Raw genomic sequence first — 27120 nt, 5'->3', positions numbered from 1 at the left:
CTGCCAACACCAAGGTAAGTCACATTTACGTACATTAATCTACTCATGATGTAAAGAGAAATGTATGATGTATCTCTGAGATGTTTTTATCCTGTTTTTGCTTCTTTGTTGGGATGTTTTTGCGAACTAAAAATGTCTGCAGACATCAGTAATTTGGCTGATTCTTACCAAACTGATGTCTGAAAGGGTTTTGGGGTTTTATTACAATTCTTGTATTTTAAAGCTTTTAGAGCAAATCCTAAAGAGCTTTTGACAACGTCCCTCAATCTTCTGAAAGGTTTCCACGTTTAAAGCTCCATAAAAGTGCATCTTAAATGGTTTTAATTGGAATAAAATGAATGCTTTATCTTTACTGTTATGTTCCTGGGAAAGCTTTTCAAGGCGTGTGTGTGTGTCCTGTTATCAGGCCAAACCTTCCTTTTGCAAACACCAGGAGTCCTTACAATGTGCACCTGTTGAGTTGTGTCCATCCACTGTGGATAAAACACAGAAAATCTCTGGTAGACGTCACATGATGAGGTCTTACTGGTTAAGGAGTAAAGACTGAATATTGTAAAGAACATTTAAATTAAATGTTAAAGTATGTTCTCCTAACGCAGAGATACAGAGTTGCTCACACCCGCTAAGCAAATAGAGCTTTTGTTTACTGCTTCACTGTTTAAGTCTAATAATTAAAGTCCGGGAAAGTTTTAACTATTATTATATATAGCTGTTCGAGTACAATGCTCTACTCAGATTCTACCATTTAGATGCGACTCGTTTTTTAGACTTGCATGCTTGTCTTTAGCATCAGTGCCCACTTCCAGAGACAGTAATTAGATTACAAGGTCAGTGGAAAACACAATTATGTGATGTTCCTGAGCATTCCTTTAGTCCTCCGCGATTATAAGAGTGTTTACATGCAGTTCAGTGCTGTTGGTTGTGTGTGTGAACATTTATGTGTTGACCTCATCCTCTGAGAACACTTAATATAAAACTGGACCGTCTGAAATGTAGGGCAGGCTCCATTTAATATAAACTTGATTAAGACCCCTCAGCAACGTGACGGTTGAACTGTGCCAGACCTCACCACATCACAGGACTGGTGCATGTGATGGAGATGTTTTTAGCACCAAATTTAGCTCCAGGTCACTGACCCTTGATCAAGACTATCATTCTGGTCTGCTGTTTACAGCCAACTGTACACTACCGGATATATATAATATAGACATATATTACATGTTTTTTTGGATCCCACCAGACTTTTGTAAGACCCGTCGTTCTGATTGGCTTGTGTCCATCATTGTTGTATGACGAAAGCCTCATCTGCTCAATGGTTCTGGTACTCCAAGCCCAATTACGTCCATTAAGTTTGCCAACAGCCGAAGGTGTGAATAATGGTGAAGTTTAACATATTGGCGCCTTCTTCCTGTCGTAAAAACCAAATAAATCCAACCGAGCTTTTCATGGCCCCTGTAGTCTGCTGGACAATAAGAGGGAGGGCAGGAGGTCAGTGGGTCGAAATGGATTTACTTCTAAATCAGACCAAAAATGAGACAAGAATTAGCTAGCTAACTGTAGTTTACCAAGTAAACACACCGACCTCTTCGGCTGTCCCAAATGTAGTGTCTCTGGGCTAGTTAGGTCGAGCTGACAGGCTGGGTGGTGGACCAGCGGCAGGGCAGCTCAGTGGCAGCTCGACTGACAAAGCCAACCAATTAGAGGAGGAGTAGGCAGGACAAGCAGGTGGGCTATACAATAATATGATTTGGGCTCAATGAAATAATTGGTTGGGCTTATTTCAGGCACTGTGACAGCTACAGATACTGGATTTATTTAGTGTTTCTGCTGCCCCAAAGTGGTCAAAAGAATCAGTCAATGCAGATTTGAAACCTTAAAAAAGGACTTTCAGTTTAAACTAGGCTTAAGTCCAACTTAACCTCATGTTTACAGACAAAGATTCCTGTCACAGTCTGTCCCTGTCTTGACAAAGTCTGACACAATGAGCTTGTAAGAAACAATTTTATATTCTAGCTGTTTATTATTTAAAAAAAGAGTGAAAGGTCAGAAATATGCAAGATGTCAAGACTTTCACATTCCATACATCATTGTAGCCCTCGTTAATGGCCACAAAATGACCCCCATGACTCTTCTGTGAACGTCAGAGCCAAACCTTCACCCTCCTTCTGTGCAAATATGCTCTCTAAAGCCAAAGATAATAAGAGGCTTCAGCCGCCTGAGTCGGCCAATTAATAACTGGAACTCTTCCAAATGTATAATCCTTTATAGTGTGAGATTCGTTTTGAACAGCTTTTCCTGCTTCCTCGTGGTCGCATGTAGGTTTTTTTTTAGTTTTTTTCTTTACATCGCCACTGATGTGTGCAGACATCACGCACCCAACCTTTGTAATGCCATGTGAATTTGAACTGTGAACATGCGCTGACTTTCTGTAGCCAACTGATTAACACTTTTTGAACTATTGTGGGCAGTGCAACACTAATTGATTACTTAAAAAATGACCTGCTTTTAAACTTGGCAGTTGTTTCACTGCAGCTGCATGCATGCAATATCCTTCTCATGACTCTTGACACTGTTCGTGCTGACTTAACTGTGCCTCATTTGCAAGCATCTAATTGTATATTTGTTTTTATCATGCAGCACCAGGCAGCTTGCCAGATCGCAGGCATCAGATTCACAATCATGCCTGTAACCATGACGGGCAAGAAGCTGGATCTCTCCAAGCTCACGGATGACGAGGCAAAGCACGTCTGGGCAGTCGTCCAGCGAGACTTTGACCTGAGGAAGAAGGAGGAGGACAGACTCGGGTGAGTTAAAAAGTTGATTAAGTTAAAAAGATGATGTTTCATTGGATACAGGTCTGGCTCGCTCACAAAAAAAGACCGAACGACAACCCTCTGATGCGGCTAAGCAATCGCTCACGCGGCACACGTTTTATCAAACTGATGTTGTTGTCCATTTTTTAAAATAATTTAAACTATAACCAAATTATAGTAATCCAATAGTGTACTATATTGAATTCACTTCATATTATTCTCTAAAGTCATATCTCTTTTACATCATATATTCAAGCTTTGTCTCGTGTGTAATGCAGGATTTCTTTGTATCTTTATAAATGTGTTTTGTATGAATTAGGGAGTTTGTTAATTTAGATTTTGTCCTCGCTGGCTGTGAATTCAGGATTATAAATCTGACATTATTATACAATTTTACTCCTTTTAGAGTCAAAAAACATTAACTGTAGAGAGGCGGCGTCCCTCCCCCTCAGGTGAAAAATTAAAAATCATATAAGATGATCAGACTGTGAAAAATAGGTAATTAGAAAGCCTACACACCAAACAGCCACAGTGATGTTGTCTCATTTAACGCTCACAAAACCCATCCTGGTCCGTCCTGCATATTGTCACCTCGCTGTGATGTAGAAATGTACTCCAGGGCCATGTGACATCACTGGTGGGTGTGGTTACATAAGGCAGTGTGCTTTGCAGCCCGATGTTAAGTTACTTTTCAAAGCAACACTGTGTAACTTCTGCAGAACAGCTGCCACTGTGGCCTTAAAACTTGTTCCTACATTTCCCACAATGCAACTTAACCACTGAGTGACATCAGTGGAAGCAATTTATCAGATTACATGCAGCTTCCCCTTTACCCGCAGGAGGCTTTATAATATTTTTTTCACATATTCAGTAGTACGCTCTAAGACACTGTCCTACAGTTGTTTCCCATGCTGGTTCACTGCTCTGGTATCATCATTTTATCATGTCTGCAGACGACGCAGAACGATCACACATCGCTGCGAGCCAGTAATCACATATCCTGTCTGCAAAGCCTGTAATGCTGGATAATTAAATATCTGCTGGGTTTCTTTATTGAGAGAAGATGACTGATCCCGTTTGGTTTAAATTTAGTCAAACTGAGCAGAAATGAAATGCTGTGCGTCAGCAACAGACGATTCAGCCATTCGCTCCTAAATCACTGAGCTACTGCTCACATGTCTCCTTGGCAATAGTGACTGATGGATGGTTTAGATATCAGGCTGTGGGAGGAAGAGGTTTACAGGGAATTTCACTCAATCCTTGGGTGTGGGACTACTTCTGAACAGCAGCAGTCCTCTAGGATAGAGGGGATAGTCCACAAACTTGCAATTGGTACATGAAGAAAAAAAATAAGAGGCTCTGAGGCAATTATTGAAGTGTAGCGACACCACTCACCCATTATGTTTTGGCTGGAAATCCTGGAAGAACTGGCCAAGTTTCCTGTGCATGAGTTAATTTGATTAGACACATTTCTTATTAAGGAAGAGGTGCCACATGATGCATGATGTAAACTGAAATAATGAAGGTAAAAGTAGATATACAAAGCAAAACTGTTGACCTCAAATGAGACAGTTTGCAGCCTGAGATCCTCAGTTGGGACACTGTGCCTTTTCTTTGAATTGCTTCCCATTCTTATTCTTTTTATTTGTAATAATTTATAATGACATTTTGCATTTTTGTGTCTTTTGTCTCTCTCTTTTGACCTTCATCTTGACTTTACCTCGACTTAGGCCCAATCCCTTGTCTAATTTTGTGCCCCCTCGCCGTCAGAACAGAGTTACAAGTGGTAGTGGTTGAAATCTCCGCCTGTGAAATGGGACAACCCTTCACGACACTCGTGCGACATTTCCAATGTGGTGATTTGCTTTGCATTACTGATGTCTGATGGAAACACACAGACACATGCGACTTCACACTTTCGATCAAGTCAGAAGTCAAACATGATTAAGTGCCCCTAGCATGCCCCATTTCATACAGCTGGATTTGGCCTCGGTCTTGCTTGTGTTCGGCCTGACTGTTCGTATCCTGCTGTTGCTTTGTCTGTCAAAGCACTTTGTAGACTTTGTTTTTTGGTTAAAGGTTAATGTTCTCATTATTATTTGGACACAGAGCTGCTACAAGACAGGATGTTAAGGTTTGATGATACTGCAGGAGCTGCTTTAAAGCCCTTTAGAGAATATAAGCAGACACATTTGTAAGTGATCAGATCGAATGATCCTCTGGAGCCCCTGAGGCGTCTGAGGAGGCAGTTAGTAATCCTTCTTACTTATTGTAATCCACGTTGAAACAACACACCCACAGTCCTCCCAGACAGTTGTTTCCACTGGAGGACTGCATGTTGATATGATACATCTTTACTGTGACTAATATGGATTATTCTTCTAAGATTGCTATCTCAAACATATTGATTTCTGTTTATTAATACAGCATTACAATTTCTGGGAATCAAACACATGAGATTATACTTCTCGGTGTTGCTTCTGGGCTGCAAATCTCATCTGACTCATCACTTTAAAAATACTTTCAATACTTTCCTGTAGACAGAATGTGTTTGTGTATCTGCATGTGCATTTTTACACTGATTTATTTTCATTACCACTGGAACCTTCTTCTCTCCAGCCTCCTTTTTCCAAGGAAGCAATTTTTCAATATACATTTCAACACAAGATTCACCACTCCGGTTTCAGGCAGAGGAGTTGGTCTTTTCTCTGTAGGGATACATGTTGTTCTGTGTTTGTGTGTTTCCTTCACAAAAACAATTAGGACACCGCTGTCCTTTTTCAATTCCAGCCGCTTAGGTTTCGTTTCCTGCCAACGTTCTTCTTCAGCTTTTTGTTTTCCAGTCAAATGAGCTGTTGTTTGCTGCTGAGGCAACTGTTGTTTTCTTCCAGGGCCTCTGCCATCTATAAATAGATACGGATCTTCATGTGGTTTACATATAAAACTGTCACGCCTAAATCTTGTAAAACCACATATGTTGGATTATAAAATGAAATAGCTTATTTTGGCATCGATTTGGAGTTTGTTTTGCTTGACCGACTCCACAAAAACAACAAAGACGTCATTGAGATTTCTCTTTTTTTGTCTAAATTTCCACCCACCAATACTTAAAGGGGTTGACTTTTATTTTAATGAGTATCACTGCAGAAGGGTCACCCTGAAATGAAAAGACTTTCTAACTACTTCCTGTTGTGTGTGAAGCCTCATTAGAGAGAAAATAAGGAAAATTTGAGCTTTAAAGCTGCACGAATCAATGTTTTTATATTAACAATGGATGAGATGTTAAAAAGGGCCGCACATAGTGAAAACCCACAAGTAATCGTCCCCTCATTACATTTATAAGGTGATAATGAACACGCATGCCATATATGGTTAGAAAGCTTAGATTCTTGTGATTCGACTCATGCAAACAGCTTCGAGATAAAACCACATCAGGCAGATACGATCAACACACAAACAAACAAACTAGCCGACACAACTGTGTACAAAGTTTTAGCAACTCACCAATGAAGCGTCTGGGTGTTTCAGTGCAAAACACAGTATTCATTGCATAAATGGCAAGAAACTGCAATGGTGGTTGTTTTTTTATGCTTTTATCCGTCAAAAAAATCCATTATTTGAAAGCAAAATGCAATTAAACTGTAAGCCGGAGATACGAAGGATGGCCGCAGACCTCTGATTGACACCTCATTTGACCAGTTAAGAGCGCCTATGCCCGCACTGTAGCCTACAACAGCCAACCAGTCTTTGCTCCATCCCTTCTCTCCTGAGCCACTTACACACCAGCCACCGGGAGATTCAGGCATGTTTCCAATGAAATTTAATATCTGGGAAATTTGATTTATGTTTATGCACTTTTTTTCTATTTTATATGCACAAAGTTAATGTAAGTAAGGAAAAATAAACAACTACAATGAGTTTAATGCTCCTATAACTCAGAAAGAAGTTTTAGAAGAAGGTATTTTGAGGTCACAATATATTCTGGCGAAAGAGAAAAATATTTCAGTGTGTTAATATGTCGATGTTGTGTTCACAACTTATTTCTACTGGCCCAAATGTTAAAAAAAGAGAGCGAGAGAGTCAGAGAGAATTATTGCTGCTTTGAATGCCCATTGCTCGAGCATATAAATGTGTAGCTTCCTGCACAGAGATGAAAATAACTTTGTCTTTAATTTTGAGACAGAAACCTAAATTAAGTTCAACTGCAGCAGATTTATAACTGCGAGTGATGTTTGTTTGTCAGAGCCGAATACGGACAGTTCACAGTCAGATGAGTCATGAAAAGCAGAAGAAGAGAGAAAGAAAATATCTTTCCATCTATAGTCAATGCACTTCCTCATTAATTGATCTCAGTTTTATTTTAATAGGCTTTCTGAAAACTGTCTTAAGTAAAATGGAAACTTATCTTCTCTCTCTCTCAGTCTCTCTCTGGAAAGCATTATGTTTTAGTGTGTGTCTGTGTGTGTCTGTGTGTGTGTCTGTGCCAGAGTGTGTGTCAGTCTCTCTTTTAGTTTCTCTCTCATTCTCACTTTCAACAGCCCTGTGGAGTAAACCACATCTTGTCAGATGTTGAAATTGATTTAAGAGCGAGGTGAGTAAGAGAGATTATGATGTGAGGATGAAAGAGGGAGAGGAAAGAACACACGGCTCAAACCGGGTTAGGACGTCCGAAAGAGGAAGTTAATTTAAACCGGGGAAGGTTTGATTTGTGTGGACGGACATGGCGAGAGGATCACCATGTATGGGAACACTCAGTTACTTTGGTCCTCATTGCTGTCTGTGTCTAAGTGAACGTCTGGCTGCCGCACCCGGATTCCTCAGCTCTGCCAGTTAAGCAAATACTCTGCAGTACCTGCTTTTAATCAGACACTGAGGAAAAAGGGAGGATTTTAAGGTCATGCATAATGTAAGTGTGTTAGTTGGTGAAACTGCAGAAAAAATGTACTTAATCACGTCGACCATCTGTAGTGTAAAGATATTTTTATGAGCTTTTTTCATCAAGAATGAAGGAGAAAGAAAGTTATTTTTACATTATATGTATTGAATCCATTTCCTGCCATAGAAATGATTAGCAAAATACATTTTCTTCAATGTTTCAATCCGGTATTTTTTTTTTACTTCCATGTGTACTAGCTTTCAGTGGAATCTTGTGAAACCAGAATAAATGTATTATTGAGAGCCAGATGTAGCCGCTTAGCCTTCGCTTCCAGCCTTTTCCCCATAGAGCACCATTATAAACGAGACGTTCGTAGATCTGCTGACAGGACACCTCGAACTGCAAGCAAGATCAATCGTGACTCTTTTTAGTGAATCAATAAATGCAGGGTAAAACTTTATAGGCTCGCAAAAATAGCAGTGGTAATAGTAAATACAATCATTTCACCAATTACTTAATCATTAGTTACTCTTTTTGAGTACCTTCAAGTAAAGTGAATCATTACAGTGAGTAGTTCCCCAGTACACACATTAAATACTCACTACTTAATCATTAGTTACTTTGTGTGTACCTTCAGGTAAAGTGAGACATCATACTGAGTACTACTAAATAATTACTAATTACTTAATCATTAGTTACTATTTTGTGCACCTTTAAGTAAAGTGAGAGATCATACTGAGTAGTTACCCACTAGACTCATTAAATACTAATTACTTAATCATTAGTTACTCTTTGCTTGTACCTTCACGTTAAGTGAGACATCACACTGAGTAGTTACCCAGTAGACTCATTAAATACTGATTACTTAATCATTAGTTACTTTTACCTGTACCTTTGACTTGTACCTGAAGGTGAAGTGAATCATAATACTGAGAAGTTACCCAATCAACTCATTAAATACTCATTACTTAATCATTAGTTATTGTTTTTGTGAACCCTCAAGTAAAGTGAGACATCATAGAGTAGTTACCACTAGACTCATTAAATACTAATACCTTAATCATTAGTTACTCTCTTTGTGAAGTTATCATATTGAGTAGTTTACCATTAGATTTTTAAAATACTCATTACTTAATCATTAGTTACTGTTTTTTTTGTACCTTCAGGCAAAGTGAATCATAATACTAAGTAGTTACCCAGTAGACTCATTAAACACTAATTACTGAACAATTAGCTTTAAAGGTGTATAATATCTGCAACTGACTGCAAAAGAGAAAAGCAATACCGACCCAATCAACAAAGGTCTCAGCAAAATCAGAAACACAAAATCCACGTACTTCATCTTAATCAATAACCCTAAAATAACCCTGCAGAAGGCACCGCTGTCACTCAGACCGTCGCTCTTTGTAAGCCGCTGCACTTGTCTTTGATATTTGAGCTTGCCAGTCGTGTCTCAGTGTTTGGAAGGCTTCAAGTTGCCTACAGCACACATCTTATTTGAATCATAGAAGGGCATCTTGTATACCAGATTTGTGGGATTTGGTGTTTCAGAGGAGGACAGATTTAACAGATATTACTTTTAAATCACGTCGCTAATGTCCAGCAGCTGTTATCTGCTAAAGGTTACGGGATACTTTGGGAGTATCCCGTTTATCCTGAAGATCTGGGCTCTGATTTAAAAAAGCATGACCTGAAAAAAGCTTTAATAAACAAAAGAGCATCCTCTCATCCTCGCCCGGCTGATGTGCCAGACTCCACCCACGCTTTGTGACATTTGGGATTTGTTATCTGAATTTTTTCCTTTTCCGCTACTGTCAGCATCTCGCAGCGCTGAGTGTGGATGTTACTTTTCCAACAATCAGCGCAAGTTTGTTGAAGAAAAACGGTCTGACTCAGAGCGGTGAAGTCATTCGTGACACATGTGTGAGGAGCCGACATGTCACACAGAGGAGATCAGAGATGTGTGTCTGGAGGTTATTGATCAACTGTCTGTAAGCTTGAAGTGTGTGTTCTCTCGTCTGCACTGAGGCGATAAAGTGTTGAATTTAACTCAGCATTTTTTCCTTATTTATAACCGTGGCACTAAATGTTTCCTGGAGAACTTCTCCAGTTTTTCTCTGCCTTTCCTGACTTTTCCGTGAAACAAGGCTGACATAATATTTACGCAATGTTGCCAAAATGAAGCAATGTGTTACCGTCCGTTACCGACATCCATCTCGTCACTCATATCTGACCGCCAGCGCTTTGACTCATAACATCTCTGTATAATAAAATGTTTGTTTTTTTAGCTGTAGAAACATAAAGCGAGTAAGAAATTACAAATGTAGCTTCACACGTATTCACCGACAGCTCGATAGTTTGACATTAAGGGGAAAAATGTGCTTATTTGCTTTGAGAGTGAGATGAGAAGTGTAGGACATGGTTAGCTTAGCTTAGCATAAATACTGCATGGAGCCAGGAGGAAACAGCTCGCGTGGCTCTGTCCAAAAGTCCAAACATACAGCAAACAGCAACTCTAAGGCCCAGTGCTGCTTATCAGATGATGCGAGCAGCATGTTGTACATTCAAAAAGGTTATTAAGCACTTATTCCTGCAGCTGGAGCCGCATTGTTTGTGTTTCTCTGTTTCTAAATTGCAGCCATTTCTACTTTGCTGTGATATACAGGACTTTAGTCATCAGCAGTCCTACATTAATCAACCCTGCTTCAGTTTCACATACAGACCTCGGTAACAGTTTAACCTGCCGCACATACGAGATGGTGTTGGCACAAAGAAGCCACGTACAGAGTTAGAAAGTCAGTATAGGACAGTTTTCTGTGATGCTGTGAGGACGCCTGAAGTAAAAGTTGTCATTAACCTGTGACTTGAGCATATATTAAAGGATAAGTTCACCCAAAATTGAAAACTCAGTCATTATCTACAGTCGCCCCCATGCTGATGGAAAGTCAGGTGAAGTTTCAGCAAAACATTCCTGGAGCTTCACGGCAAAACTGAGTTTCAGCATTCTCCTAAACAACTGCAGAAGCTGCCGACTTGTTTTCATAAAATAGATCCATACATCTCGTCTGATGTAATTTAAGTCTCCAGAAGCTCAAAGATCCCAAATTGGTTATTTACACCCTTTTTCTGAGATGAAATCTTCACTGCAGCTGCTGAGATAAAAGTGTTTGCATGCAGCCCATCTGAAGTGGGTGCAGATTTTCGGATGTCAGGACTTCTGGAGACTTGGATCACGTTGGACGAGCTTTATGGAGCCATTAAAATGTTTTTTCAGATGTTTCCCCATCCACTTCAGTTGTTTAGGAGAATGCTGCAACACTGTTTTGCTGTGAAGCTCCAGAAATGTTTTGTGGACTATGAAACTTCACCTGACTTTCCATCAACATGGAGGCGAGTCACAGATTCATGTCTCGTAGACAAACTTTTTAATTTAAGCGTCCTTGCAGCATCAAAGTGTCCTATATTGACTTTCTAATAGACCTTGTTGCACTCTTCATTGTGCCAACATCACTTCTTGTATCTATTCCTGAAACTCATTAATCTCTGTTTGTAGCGAGCAGGGTTTTGTCTCATCTTCATCTCATCGACGTTTTTCACTTTTTGTCGTCTGATTCTTTACTTCATACAGTATGTCTGGTAACGCTCTCTGGGGAGAAAGAGATAAATGACAGGGACCATTTTCATAGCTTTTGCTAATGATATGATATCAAACATGAACGTTTTCATTTTTGTTATTCCACTTCTGTGAGCTGGTAGTTAGTCTGCCTCTCAGCCCTTGAGTACAGGTGACTATGGGGAATATTTATAGAGAAAACTGTCTTCTATAATAAACTCTCCTGTTTCCAACCTTGTCTTTTTCAGGGAGCTGAAGACAAAGATAGAAAAAGAAGACACCAAGAGAGAGCTGTTGGGAAACCAGAGCAGCCTGGCTGAGTCGCACTGCATTCGATGTCTGGAGCCCTTCAAGTTCCTGGTCAACACCAAGCGTCAGTGTCTGGACTGCCAGCTCTACATCTGCAAATCCTGCAGCCGCTACAACAAGAAGGAGCTGGGCTGGGTGTGTGATCCCTGTCGCATGGCCAGGTAGGAAATGACAACATTTACAAAATGTAGTTATTTGAAGTGAGTCCAGCTCCACAGCTGAAAACTGAGAAAGTTGTGTCTCCCTGAGATCCATTCACAAAGTGTCGGCTTCTGTTTGGAAACAAAAAGTCGATATTCCTTCTCCTGGAGAACATTAGTTGATGGTGATAAGAGGCAATAAAGGTCACCTCAACCCCTGACAGTCCTCAGCCTTTTTGAACTGAGGAACCCAATCGTAGTTGTGCCAAACATGGATTTTAAGGAACCATGAAAGAGCATTTTTGAGTCTTCTCGTCTCTTGTCTTTCTCCAGCTTCAGTTTTGGAGTCAAATTAGCACTGATTAACATGCAACATCCAGTTCGGCCTCCAAAATAAAGCTTGCTGAGAAACATTTCACATTTTATGAGGATTCGAAGTGCAGGAAAGGATAAAGTTGAGGTTCATTTAACGCGAGGCCACACGCAGCTTCCCAGCATTGCACTCCTGACCTAATAACAGGCCACCTCCAACAACCACGCAAAAACATACTGGCAGCACCTGTTGGACCAACGGCACTCGTGGTCGTGGAAACTTTCTCTTAAATTACAAAAGGACATGCAGTTGCAGAATCTGTCTTCATTTTAACTCGCCAAAATGTTGTTTTCATAGTGTTTCAGGAGTTTCCAGAGGCGTAGTAACTTTTGCTAGTTCAGTAGCTCACCATGCATCACAGGAAGGCTTCCTTACTTCACTACAACTGTGCTCAATGTCAGGTCATGCCACATAATTCAGCTTCATGCAACCCTATTTGCACATCAGGCAACCACATGTGGAGGACGTGACCCCGAGGTTTGGGAGAGAATGGCCCAAATCATTTCCTTTCTCGGTATACTGAACGTTAAACTGTGTGATGCAAACATATCCTGTATTCTTCTTCATAAAGGAAGAAGAATAAACTGAAAATTAGTTATTTAGCCTGGTTTCCTCTTTTCCTTTTACTCCAGTTGTAGTTGATTAAAATAAAACTATGAAACAATCCTGTTTTGTAGTGTTTCCGCATTAATTATACACTAATGATCCGAGGTACAGTCAAGGTTATATCAAGCTAAATACATTCATGAGCTTTTTCAGCAGCTAGAGGACAAATAATTTGGTTTGGCAGCTGAACCGAGGTCTGAATATTTGTTAAAGTATTTCAGTTATGTGTTTTGAAACATGCTCAGTTTTATAAAAACAAATGTCAGCTACAGAATCCCTTCAGCAAACTTCTCTCCTGCTCCTCATCTTCGGCGTCTCTCTCAGGCTTTGGCCGCACACGCAGCTTTGATGGACGTTTTGGCGGTTGTCATTTCAACAGTCACAGCTCAGATCTCCTTTACTGCACGAGTTTTCTTCTTTTGTTAGCAGCAACAGAATTTGATACAAGCAGCTCGTTCCAGCTCCATATGTTACCATTATACTATTGTTTGCTCGGATGAGGCGGCGCTCTGAAAGGGCCCTTCACTGACCTCAGCCGACGTCTGGAAAATATCATGCTATGGATCTCATGTTGAAGCCTGCACTCAATTTTGTTTGTTCACCATAGCAGTCTGTAACTTTTGGCTTTGTGTGACATAAGAGGCACATTCAGTCATCCTTTGTATTTCTTTACTTTCATCAGTACCTATTCTGTCTCCACTGTTTCCTTTGTCAGAGTCCTAAAGATCGGTACTTTGGAGTGGTACCACGAAAATGTTCGTGCACGCTTCAAGCGCTTCGGCAGTGCCAAGGTGATGCGATCGCTCTTCAAGAGGCTGAGCGGACATCACAGCTGCTCTCAGAGTGAGCTTGAAGGTGAGAAGTCCGACTTTTATAATCAAGATACAAGATACAGTCGCCAAAATAAAGTGTTGGCGTTTCACGTTTCTGCAAACCACAAATATACCCAAATTTGTGCATGTCGTACGTTTTATATTAAGGTTTCTACAGAAGGTGTCATATCACGGCCACATTACATTTATTCAACTGACTGTCATGTCAGGATGAGGAGGGGATGGTGCATTCATGACAGCTGGGCGAGAAGGCTATTGTGCAAAAGACCACTATTCGAAGTGGAGGTTTAAATGTTTGTAACGTGAACCAAAGAATATTTTTAATGAGACGTCGGACATTTTTTTTAGCTGCATTTGTAGCAACAAAACTGGAACTTCTTGACAAGACGTCGGGACATTTTCCAGCCGTGTTGGGGCAGCAAAACCAGATATTTTTTGAGAAGTTTCCTGCTGATTTTATGCCAACATGATCTTTTTCTAACCCTACCCAACTGGTTTGTGTGCCTTAATCTAACTAGACCATAGAAAACTGGCCCTAAAGAAATGTGAAGTTACAAAACAAAGAAACATCGTGTTTCAACTTGTCTGTGGTTTGCAGAAACATACATTACCAACATTATTCTGTCAACTGGGAAGCAATATATCTCAGAGGGTGGTTTTCTGTACATCATACATCGTACGTCATAATTTATTAAATTGGTTTTTGAAAGGCGTTTCCCAACATAAATCTAGCTGTGAAAAGTGATTTTTAATACTTGCATCTGGAATGTTTTGAATCTTTGATTCCCTTGTGAAAATCAGTATGTGGGAAGTAAACGATTAACGAGCCTTTATACTGTCAGTGTGGCCTTTCAGTAAAAGAGATTAACCCTGCATCAGCTGACCGGAGCTGCTCCGTGGTCAACAGTCAGAAACTGTAGTTATTCTGTGCAGCTGCCAACAGGAACGTCTTCATGAATGTGAAGCGGTGCTAATCAAAGGTTACAAATGTGGCTGGATGTCAGGCCTCAGGTCAGGGTTCCTTTGAAGGGGCAACCTTAGCCAATACGCATCTGTTCCGCTCATTTCTGTACAAGCCCTCGGGAGGAGCTGCAGGTCAGGAGCTGAGCCTGCCAGAGTCACAGAGCACCGCTCGAAGTCAGCTCGAGCTTACCGTAAGAAATCCTCAATAAATGAAAGGCTTCGAGGAGCTTCAACAGCTGCACACTGTACTGTAACTGCATGGAAAATGTGTATCAGCCTCTCAGATCGCACTCTGCCAACTGGAAATTGGTAAAACATCAGCATGAAGTTCAGCATCTGTGAATGGTGTCAGCTTAAAGTTCAAGTTCGAGAACTGGACTGTGTTTATTGACTAAGTGAAGACATCCTATATCAAACCTTTTTCAAGTGGCGGACCCTTTAACAACCTCATTCTGCCCCTTTGATCATGTTGTTAGGAAGCTAATTGGCTCATTAATTACAGTTACGTCTGTTGCTGAGCACGAAAAAACTCTCATTTCATTAAAGAGACTGAACCCAGGCTGTTTGAGTAGGTGGGAATTTATGAGAACAGTGAAAAATCTACTCACAACCTACTTTTACATTTAAAAAGGTGCATTGTTTTTTTTCTCGTACTCTTGTATATATAATGTTTCTTTTTTAATTGAGAAAACCAATGAGAGAAACACCCCAGAGCAGCTGACAGTGCTGCCAAGCAACGGTAAACTTGTCTAGCCCTTGAGGCTAACGATAGCTAGCATACTAGCTTAAAATCTCACCTCCAGCTCTCGCTAAGGAATAGAAAACCCATGTCGACCACGTCTCCCCACTCATCCAGACTTTTAAACTTCTGCTTTTGTCTGTTTTTTTCCTCACTGCAGTTGTTGCACCACATAAATCTCCGTTTTGTTTATGTCTGCTTCCCCTTGAGATCAAGTAAGAGGGATCATTGCTCAAGTTTGGTCCGATAACCTAATCTGCAGTGTGACGTGCCATTACTCTGAAATATCTGTGGGAGTGAGAGCGCTGAAGCCTGCTGCTGCAGAAAGTGGTGTTCAGAACGTATTAATATTGAACGTGTCGCACGTCCAAATTGCACCAGATTCGACACGGCACATCCTTCAGTCCTCAGCAACACATCTGCCAAGTGTGAAGTCGACCGAATGAAAAGTTCTCGAGGTATGTGAAAACACAGTCAGACTTCCTTGATTTGGAGTTAAAGTTAGGTGATTTCGATCCAAAACAAATGAAAACAAGTTTGCTCAATCATTATTAAGGATGATCTTGTCCTCCCACATTTCGTTGCTGTCCATATGCAAACCTACATCCTTTGTCTGCAAGTCCAAGCAAGTAGCTTGGACATCCTGCTGAATGCTAATAACCAAATCTCAGTCGAATGGAAACCATGTGGGAGATTAGAAGCATCATAAAAAACACCAAATCAAGGAGTGTTATTTGTATCAGCGGCAGCAGAGGCCAGCACACCAGGACCATCTTTAACCGGGAGTATTGAAGCTGTTCTGGCAGCTCCTCACGGTCCGACTCCTCACTAAGACGCTTCTGTCTTTCTTTAATTTGCCTCCCATCTGTCTCTGAGACCCTTCATTTTTGTGACGCTGAGTCACAGGAACGGAGTTTCCTGTCTCTTTTTACAGATAGTAAGAAGTCGTCAGGAGGCTGCCAGATCTGTCACAGGGATTTAATCTCTTCCATCTTTCCTGTTTTTCCAGCTCTGGCTCCTCACAGCTGTCACAGACCAGCCTGAATACAGCTCCGATGTCAGGATTTCTGTCCTGAACTGGCCAGTGGACTTTTACGCAGCACTACTGCAGCTCTGGAGACATTATAACCAGAGATGCTAACGTGGTGAAAAGTCCTGTTTATGTTTACAGCTGCGTGTTTAAAGTCTGATGCAGTGAGGGCATGCGGCTTCATCAAAAACCTTTCCAGCACATCTTGCTGTCTTTTTGAAGTTTCTCCCCCAACATTGCCAATATCCTCTGGCCACACCCAGAGCATATCCAACAAGTGCCCTCGAAGCACATCAGCTCTCAGCATTATTATACACAGCAGGTCTCCAAGTGAGATCATAGCATCAGGAGATCAATGAATTATGAGGAGACAACTCCTGGTACTGCTTACGCTGAGTCACCCTGGAGGATTTTTGGGAAGGGGAAACAGAGCGAGGTGGTTGGTTGGCTGGCTTAACCCAGCGGGTCTTGTGATCATCCAGTCACATGTCTCCCATTCTGTGCCTGGAGTCCGGCTGAGAACCAGAAGCAGAGAGAGACAGAGAGACAGAGAGAGACAGAGAGAAAGAGGGTGGGAGAGAAAAACTTCTGTTTGTCATGTATTCATGTGGAATCCGGCGTGCACAGATGGAAGATGTAGTTATGAAACACACTCATAAATATGCATGTTAACAGATGCATTATGTTGAAAACCATCAGCAACTCATCAGATACATGTGACCACCTGGATTGAATTCATCATGCACGACTGTAAACACACGCACACACACACACACACACACTCGTCTGCAGTCGTTTTTACTGTATGTTTTCTGCTGCCGTGGTCCGTCGGGCCCCCAAAGCTCGGAGGGTGTCATCCTATGCGTACAGCTGGGAGATGTAGCACTGATGCTTACAACAGAGTCTTTGTTCACATACGTTGCGTATAAAAAGGAGCTTAACTGAATTACTTGGCTGACTCCAGCTCCTCGGTTTAATGGTGCGACTGCTGCTTCAGATTATTGTTTTTATGTGGAAAGTTAGGACCACCTGAATTATCCCAATTTGCTGAAACACTTCTTAAAGTTATATAATGGCAAAATTGGAAACCTCGCCTCTTTAGCTTCTATAGAAGATGAGAGTGAGAAGGTGATTTAATAAGTCATCTCATCTAAATCTAAATGCCAGATATAAATCTTGAGGTAAGGTCAGATTTTAATCGAGTTATTCTTCTTTTTCCTTTTGTGTAAAAGCTCTGTTGGCAGAAGTGGAATAAAATATTCATAATCATGTTTTCATTAGCGTTTGATCACCTGAAACTTTCTTATTACCTTAGTCCACCATGTTGCACCACCATGTTTCTACAGTAGCCCAGAAAGGACAAACCAATCTCTGGTAATGAGAGGGGTATTCAGCTGGATGCAGTCTGCAACCTCACCGCTAGATGCCAGTAAATCCAACACACTGCTCCTTTAACAGTTTTGTGCTTTTAACCAGATCTTAATTCAAGTAGCCTTAAAACAAGAGGTTGCGATCATGCTAGCAGCTCTTTGAGACTGTACTTACAGGACCGGGTGTGGTCTGAGCTGAATGCTAACGTGAGCACGCTTAATAGTCTGACTTACAAGGTCGATTTATTACGACACGAGGGTTGCAAATCGAAATTGAGTCATTTTTAGCTACATCACAGAACAAGGAATGAATTATTATTACGATAATCGCAAGTTGCCCTAATACTAACCTGGTCGCTAATGGTACGAGCCTAAACGAGCTAGCAGCTCTTACCTTTTCTTTGCGGGGATTAACCATTTTAATGCCGTCTCCCATTTGCAAAAACCAACATGAACAAGTGCTCGAAATTACTGAAGAGACTTCCGCCAACCGGAGCAGGTCATGTCTGCTATAACTGTCTTACTTACTCACTTACACCACCTTAGTTAAGCATGTTGACCAGTCTCTCTGGCCAAAGTGCTAGCGTGGCTAAAAACAATTAAATCAAGCTGTCTAACGATTATTTGACGCAATATTATTATTTCATTTGATCGGTTTTGTTATTACTCTCAGATGGGACTCATGAGAAGACTCATGACCTCATTATGTGACTAATCCTGGATAAAGACCCTGGTCAGACATTTTCTGTTACAGTTTGCTGCTTTAATCTGCTCACATTAGACCAGTTGTGCACTAATTTCCAGACATGTTGAAGCCATTTCCAGCGCGTCTGTGTGGTCGAGGATGGATTAGAAAAAGCAGGCGGATTACAACTATCAACCCATAATTTGATTGCGTGTTTGTTTGGGTGTAGCCATTAAAAAAAATGTAATAACCTGTTTTATTGTCGCGATAAAGAGCCCTTCATATTCATAATAAATATGTGTTTCACTAAATTACCACAAACAGCGGTCGAGTGGTTCAGCCCACAGATTTCTTTTTCCCTCGGGGCCCCTCAGAAGCTTAATCCAGCCATGTGTGTGGTCTTCTTTAGATCCACTGTGGGTCCACATTAATGTTTAATAACTAGTATGATGCCTCGTTTACTTACACCAGAATTTAGTCAGAACGTTCAGTGAATCGTGAACAGAAACAGTTATTTTAAGGTCAGTCTCGGTGTTAAATATTCATCATTAGATCATTTAGACGTTGCAGTTTTGAAGGCCTCACACAACGGGAACGGTGGGTTTGGGAACAGACCAGAATGTTCTGGTTAAGCTGGTACAGTCAGGGCTCGCCTGGTTCTTATTCACATTGGCACATCAGGAGCAGAAGAACAGATCCAGGGAAGTTTTAGTCAGTGAGAGTCAGCAAGTCTTTAAAGAAGCAATTTGTAAGACATGGACAGTATTTTAGTTTTAAACACTAAAAAGAAAAAGAAAAAGTGAACTAACAATATGAAGAAACAACAGCGTTGAGTTTATATCAAAGATGTCTATGAACTGTGTTGCAGAGAAGTCTTCTGAAGCTAACCAGTTAGCTCAGGCCCGTCCTGCCTCGTCATACCACTTTGTAACGCAAGAGGCGACGATCCCCCAACCCCCCGTAGTTTCAGCTCGCAGATATATGGCAGCTGTTCGTGTAATAAATGAACTCACAAAATGTGAAGTAATTAAATGCTTTTATTTCTATCCTCCATGTCCACAGGGGCAGCATTACACATGAGGCCACGCGGTGCTTCCCAGATTTGCATGCCAACTCAAGAAATAAGTCATAAAGTTGCAGAATCCTTCTTCCTTAACTTTTACTTTAGTTTTTAAAGTCTCCACAAGCGTTGCTCCACTGACAGAATTCAACTTTATACAGGAAAGGAGCTGGCGACGCGATGCCCCATCTCTTGTAACACCACGCTCCACTACCAGAATGCATTGCATGGCTTTCTAGTATATAGACAAAGAATGGGAAGCATAAATAGACTTGTGCCTTTACAAAGCAGAAAAATCCAACTGTACACCTTCTGGTGATGTGCTGTCCTTCGAATTATGGCCATATTCTGAAAATTACACCTTTAAAAACAAAATATCTTAGTGGCATTTATTATTGTTATTATATTATTATCATAGTCGGTAGTTTCAATAGTTGTATAATGGTGTTTTTGCTGTAAGTGTTCTCAGTTGTTTACTGTCATGTGTGTGAGCCATGCTGTTGTTCTGCACAAGCTTTCAACTTCATCACATTCTTGAACTTTTGCTTCTCCCTGCAGCATTTTTTTGTTCCAAGTTCCAACTATTATGTAGAAATGCAACTGGCTCATAAACGCTCCCATAAAGAGGTGCTGAAATGCACAAACACACAATGTTCTGTCTCATGCCTCCTCGCACTGTACTTCAGCTCAGCCGGGTGCAAAGAAAGAAAGAAGCGTTTGATTTGCTGCAAGATGCACAAAGGTCATCGGGTTAGGAGTCATCCCGCGGGTCTGAGAGACGTCTGGTTGACAAATGCATGCACATATAGAGGAATCCACATGACTTTATTTGTGGACTTCATCACTTTCCAGACATCAGCTGCTTTATCTTTCAGTATATTCACAAACATGTGTGCCTCCTTTCTCAGCAGATGGATATGAGGAGCACAGTATGGACGCCACAGACTCACAACACTACAAAGAGGTAACTCATTTTTTAAAATAATTGTCTCTCATGGCTGAAGAAGTCGTACATGTGGTTCTTTCTCTGTAACTAATCGTCTAATCTGTCTTTTCTTGTCAAGAACATTAATTAAATCTGCATCCTGCATCTCATTTTTTAGGTGCTTAAGTTTCATTCGAGTGATATGCATCATAAAACAAGAAGCAGATATCAATTTGTACCCAGACAGCACAACATAACTAGTTCTGAGGATTTTCAGAGCTCGTGTTTGTTGACTTGTTCCCCCCCACGCCTCACATGTTGCCTGTTTCTTAATTAAAAATGTGTTAGAGACAAATCAGAGGCCATATCATTCAAGCTCAAGTCAGCACTCTGCAGACACGAGTCCTGAAACATCTTGAGAGGGTCTGCTGATGTTTCGCCTCCTTCCTGTGTTGAAAAAGCAGAGGTGTTTCTGCGCGGGGTGTCTGTGTGATCTCACCAGCCCTCATGAACAACTGGAACGCTCTGACAGCTCGTGACGACTGAGGTTAGGCACGGTCGGACCGGCGGTGGCAGCAGTGTATTGTGGGTAAATACCAGGCTGTCATACATAATCGCAGACATAAAAGAGGGCGAGCAGAGTTGAAAGAGCCTCTGGTCGGAGTCCTGAGATTGTAAAAGAAAGGGGAACTCTGGAGTCCGCTGGAATTCATCATAAAGGCTGAACTACTATTGTTTACACCACAGTCTCTGTGTAATGTGGGAGCTCAGCTTTGTTTATTTTCAATCACTGCAGCCGCTGCTCAGGAGGAAAAAAATGTTGACAGGACTCTCGGGCTCTCCTGGGTCTCTGGATGCTTCGTTTCCAACGTGACTACTGCAGTTTTATTTATACAATATATGACAGGGCTTCTGATGGATGTTTTAAAAAAAGACTACGAGGAGGCAGAGTGGAGTTTCCTGCATCCCCTGTGTGACTTTCACTTAGACAGAGTGCCCTCTACTGGTCCAGACGCAGCACTGCCTTCTGAAACACCTCAGGGAGAGGTCATCTCCAAACTCAGAGAGCCTGAAGGGATTCAGCGTCTCGTTTAAGAGCCTCCTCTCTCTGTAACACGGCTCACATCTTAGGTCTTAAAATAAATTACTGTCTTTCGAGGCCACACAGTGAAATAGCAAAGCAGATGTTCTCCTAGTAACTCTCCTGTAATAACTTTATATTGAAGTCACAGCTCTCAGCATCTGGTTTTCTGGAGAAAAAAAAATATATCCAGTGATCTTTGACACTGTTTGATAATCAGTGTGAGAATTCTTGTTGTGGTGGGGATTTCATTTTGTTCTGAATGCTCTCCCTCCTCCTCTCCTCTCCTCTCTGCGGGTCTACACCTCTACTTTTTCATTTGAATCATCTTTCTTTCCTTGGTTGGTGACGGCGTTTCCCTTTCTGCTCTCCAAAGATGAAAAAGGCCAAAAGGCGGCTCACTGTCGATCCCTTTGATTTCGAACCGGGCTGCGACTACCTCATCGAATCAAGAGGACGGTCAAATCAGGTAAAAGGCCGGACCAAAACCCGCCAGAACCGGCTTTTCATACCCCAGAACCAGACTGATCTGCATGCAATCATACAACAGTCCCTCTGTCTGTTTCTGCTTGTTTCTGTTTTCTGTCTTTGCCAAACATTGTCTGATTCAGCCAGACAATATGTTATTAGTGCTGAGCCCTGTCATTATTCATTCTGGTATCTGGCCACAATACGCTCGTTGTGTACATCCAAATGTGGATGTTTGTGTGCACAGATGCTAACACATTCTGTCAGCTCATTAACAGAATCCTCCGACAAGACAGAATTTTAACAAACGTACAGAGACTCAAGTTGCAGGAAACCGAGACACAGGAGCTGAAAAATAAATCTAATGAGCCTAAAAAGACAGTTTTTTCACCAAACTGCTGCCATTAAAACATCAAATGAAGAAGTCACTCACCTCAGCTGTAAATGTTTTAATGTAGATACAGTGTCGTTAGCTCGTTTGTCACAATAGCGCTCACCACTCTCCGTCCTCGCCCTCAGGCCCAGGTCTCCCAGGACATCATGGACATGGATGTCGGCGGGAGGGAGTCGATGCTGGCGGAGGCCGACATGGCTTCTGTTTTCCGCCAGATTCTGAAGGAGCAACACGAAGGTCTGGACCTGAGGAGGGCTTCACAGCAAGGTAAAGAACGAGAAAACACATCTCAGCTCAACTTCACTTTCAAACATGTGAGGAGCCCATGCTGTAGTGTTTGTGACAGTGTTGACCTACTTATGAAGAATAAAGAAAATACAGAGACCTTAAAGGGTCAACTAGCTTAACAAAGCTCTGCAACTTTTAAAAAATTGTCCTGAAAGCAACAACACATATCTCTGGAAATGAAAAGGCCTCGTTTCCATGTTCTATGTATTTTATGTCTGTATTTCTTTAACTAACATTACTCACAATTTTTGACCACTTACCATAATTCACATAGAATATTTTGTAGCGTAGAAGCTAACGTAGTTTTCTTGCTGTTCAGTGGTTAGTTGGCTAGTTAGACAGCTCGCTAACAACTTTTCTTAGTTTTATTGAGTTTTCTTAAAAGATCATTCATTGTTGACCATGAAATCATAAAGTTGTCTCCATTAGTCGACTATTGAGCTTCATCTGGTGCTGAAAACCTGCAGAACTCTACCAGAAAATAGATGTTCGCAACGAGGAAATGTTCAAATGGCATATTTTGTCTTTTAACTTCCTTGCATTGTGTAGGCGGACGTGATGTTTGCGACCTTGCGGCTTCATTTTTATAGTTTAGTTTTATGACGTACAGCTTGACGGACAGAGCTGATATACAGCAGTCAAACAAACATCAGTCACTACTTGTGTGGCTGCACTAATTCATTAGTTTTAGTCATGACCGACCAGAATAAGTTTGTGTTTTATCGTGTGTTTCTAACAACATTATATATCGTTACAGATGTTATCTGAGTGCTGCCCATCAAAACATTTATTAATACAATATTTCATGTTTCATCTGTGACACAGTCTTCCACAACATGGGCTTATTACTGTGAACTAACTTATTATTCCAAATTAATTCAATAAAATGATATTATTATTTATATCATATTGCATAACAGCTTGAAAAGATGTGTTTTAATTCATGTTGCTGAATCAGACGCAAATTATGTTAATGCTCTTGTTTATTCTTCTTGATTCACCTTAAAACAGCTTCTGCAACACAAAGTAAGCTCGTAGCAGAGCTGGATAATACGGATCATAACTCTGTGCCAAAGATTGTCTTTTAAATCTGATATCTGTGTGTCTGTAGTGTTGTCAGGTCACATGACCTCTTCAAAGTGTGGACGTGTTCCTAAAATTTGAGAAAAGTATTGTAGACTGTGTCAACCAATCAGCAGCGAGACTTTTAACGTGTTTTTACTATTTGCAGCAATTTTAACCTGCAATTTATGTACAAAAAATAAATAGCGGGTCAATAATAAGTTGTCCAACTCACACATGAGTGCAATACGACACCAGCATGTCTCTTTCATTTACTGATTTATCTTATGTTTCCTCCAGATGACCTGGTGTTCACAGACAACAGGACGATCCCCTCTCGCTCCGTCTCCCGCCTCAGTTACTCCTCCTGTGGTAGCGGGAGTTTTTTGGGCCCCCGGTGCAGCAGCTACCTGCCCGGCGCCGACGACTCCGAGGGGGAGGACGACCACAGCCAGCTCTACCCGCTGTACCAGTCTCATCTGGGCCACTTCACCCACACCTCGCAGGAGAGCCTGAACTCAACAAACCCTCCACCGCAGGTCTTTAATACATCCATATTATTATCTTTTATCATCAAATAAAATCCGCTTACTTTATATTTGCTTGGCAGAAGCTCTGGGACGCTCGTGAAAACATTTTTCTTCTTGTTGTAAAACAGCAGTAGAAGGTTTGTAGAAGTATTTCCAATAACTACATTTTATTTAGAGTATAAATACAATCGGATCAGTGCCAAAGTACTGGATCCACCTCGTGTTGGATTACGGTCTAAACACACAACCACTCCTATCATTTTTTCCCCCTTCCACTGTGTGTTAATGCACAGCCATCACCATGTTTGATTAGATTAGGTTGGATTCAACTATATTTCAATTTCACAGTTTACAAGTAGTGAGACAAGGAATAGGTGCAGCAGTAAGAGCAGACAGTGCAGGTGTAAAATATAAAGTACAGGTGTGAGTGCAGGTAATGATGATAGTGAGACTGAATAAACAGCTGGAGGTTTGACATGATGCAGCATTTACAGATGAATCCAGCGTATTTTGCCATCTAGCTGTGGCGAGTGGTAGTGAGTCAGTGTCCGCTGCCGACTGCTGAGTGACGGCATCATGGGTTTTACATTTTACAAATTGGTTAAAACTGCCCCGTTAACACACGCACACCAGGAATAACAGATAAGACGGTCATAGTTCACGATGTTCAAACCTTCTTACGCAATCAGTTCCCATCGCTGCACAGATATTCTGTCTGATATCAATCAGCTTTGTACACAACAAACCATCTGGCTTTTTAATGACGCAGTATAAAAGTTTATTGTTTTCCTTGACACAGTTTTGGCACAAAGCTTTGAGAATCACTTCATTTCAAAATGCACAGCAGGGTTGACGTGGCTGTCAATTAGATTTTTAAATAGTTCACTCAGGGGAAGAAATAATTATTAGAAAAATAACGTTCGACCTCGTGGTGCAGCTCTGAACTGAGGAGTCAAACAAAACTCTCTCATGAATTATGATCTTGAATTTCTGCGACAGTAACAAACTGTTTTTCAGCGCGCACACACGAGTTCATCCGGTTGACACGTTGAGTGATAGAGACAGCTGCAGGATCAGAGGGCGGTTACATACATTACATCAGGGTCTATTTATGTGTTTGCATACAGCTCAGTCCCTGGAAAGGATCACAACAAGTGTTCACGGGGAGCAGATAGAAAACAGACTTTGTTTACTGTGAAGTTTGGCTGAAATAAGTCTTCACGTGTCCTCGTCTGCCCTCCAGGATCCACATCGTGTGTCTTTGAGCTCTGACACACTGAGACTTAATGTTTAATCATTGAGGTGAAACGTGGATTATCTGATTCAAAAGATGTCCTCTGTGGTTATTAAAGATAAGAAATATGAAAACAAGGGAAGTGATTAAGCTGTGTGGCGTTATCAGTCCCACCTGGCCACCTTTGATATCTTCTGTCACGCAAAAATCCACAGTTGGGCGACACACTGTGAGAAACAAACGGGCCCAACATGTGCCTGTCAGACATCAGAACCAGCCGTGATGAATCCCATTGGCTGCTCGCTCAGACACACAGTGACTCATCGGGAGCATGCGGGTGTCGCTTCCTGTCGTTTGATTTCCGATTTGGCAAACATTCGTGCCGCCGAGCGAGGCTAAGAAGTCGACTGACGTGTCCAATTTGATCTTGTTTGTGGAAGAAGACGTCAGGATGAGAGAACAAGCAGAGACTCTGTACAGATCCGGAGACATGTGGGACCACAGTGGTGCCGAGCAACGATACAGCATGTTTACATCTTTAATACACAGACAACCCACAAACGAACCTCCTGCAACTGTGGACACAGTTTATGTTTTTTTAACTTTCATTTTTGGACTGTTTTGGATGTATTAATGCATATTGCATACATTCTGGCAAAGGTGTTTTTGTATGTTACTGACAGACTGGTGGTCTAAATGAGTTTTTGTAATTTTTACTATTTATCACTAGATAGGGAAATTTAGCATGTCAAAAACTACCATAAAAGTACTTTATATATATTAAATATATTGTTTTTTTCATTCAAAAAATAAAATCATGTGAACAAACTGGTATTTAAATGTGTAAAAATCCTGAAAATGAATGAATATTTGGTCGTTATTATCAGGACTGATGAAACATGTAACCCAGTGAAAGTTGAATATATATTTTATATTTTATATATATATATATATATATTTTATCAGTTGCATGATGGTTAAAATAAAAACTCATGCGGACGCTTCCTTACAAGGAAAGGATTTTGAGATTTTGGACTGAAGTGTCTGAGGAGGCGTTGGAGCTGTGAACAGATATGTTTCTGCTTGAATCACTACAGGCTGCAGAGTGGCTCGTGTTTCACTCACGCTGTAGGTGAATGAAGTCTTCTTTCATCTGGCGTGTTTGGCTCTGAGCAGAGATGCCTTCAAATCATTTTTTGTAAGTCCAAGTCAGGACTCGAGGCTCCTTTTGTTCTAATATGACTTGTATCATCCGCTGCACGCCATCTGGTCTGCTCAGACCTCTTTGATTGATTAGTTGTAGGTATATGATCACTTTAAACAGGCTGTTAAAATGCAGCATGAAATTATCTCCAGCCACTGTGTCACATTGCAGGACCCCTCATGTGCCGCGGTTTCACAGCGAGGTAGAATATTTAACATTCTCTCACGAAGACACGAAGAAATGAAGGCTGGGAACAAATAAATCCTCCTGCTGTGAGAAAGTTAAGACAAAGGTTACGTTATGTAACAGTCCAGCATCGGCAGGCAGGCGGGAGGGAGAGCCCAAAAAAAATGAATCGACCGATATCAATCACCCTGACAAAACACTGAGGACAGAGCGAGTCTGTTAGAATAACAACATCCTGCAGATGAAAGTAAAATGAATGAGCAGAGAGACGACCAAGAAGCAAACCACAGCCAGCAATCTATGTGAATAACAACCAAGTTAACCTCACTTAGCTACAA

The 27120-nt window shown here is 41.2% G+C and overlaps 1 protein-coding gene across 1 annotated transcript in view; it reads left to right on the top strand.

The window, feature by feature from the left end:
* The first annotated feature begins 2679 nt into the window (after positions 1 to 2679).
* Positions 2680 to 27120, top strand: part of mlphb (melanophilin b) — a 33545-nt gene continuing 9104 nt past the window's right edge. Inside the window, exons 1-7 of the mRNA XM_073474255.1 lie at positions 2680 to 2804; positions 11551 to 11772; positions 13446 to 13585; positions 20319 to 20374; positions 21793 to 21885; positions 22404 to 22545; positions 23929 to 24167. Of these exons, the coding sequence (XP_073330356.1) occupies positions 2680 to 2804; positions 11551 to 11772; positions 13446 to 13585; positions 20319 to 20374; positions 21793 to 21885; positions 22404 to 22545; positions 23929 to 24167 (1017 nt within the window). The remainder of the gene's footprint in view (positions 2805 to 11550; positions 11773 to 13445; positions 13586 to 20318; positions 20375 to 21792; positions 21886 to 22403; positions 22546 to 23928; positions 24168 to 27120) is intronic.

The sequence above is a fragment of the Pagrus major genome, chromosome 9 (genome assembly GCF_040436345.1).
Source record: "Pagrus major chromosome 9, Pma_NU_1.0".
Lineage (NCBI taxonomy): Eukaryota > Metazoa > Chordata > Actinopteri > Spariformes > Sparidae > Pagrus > Pagrus major.
This window is presented reverse-complemented; position numbering and strand designations above follow the sequence as displayed.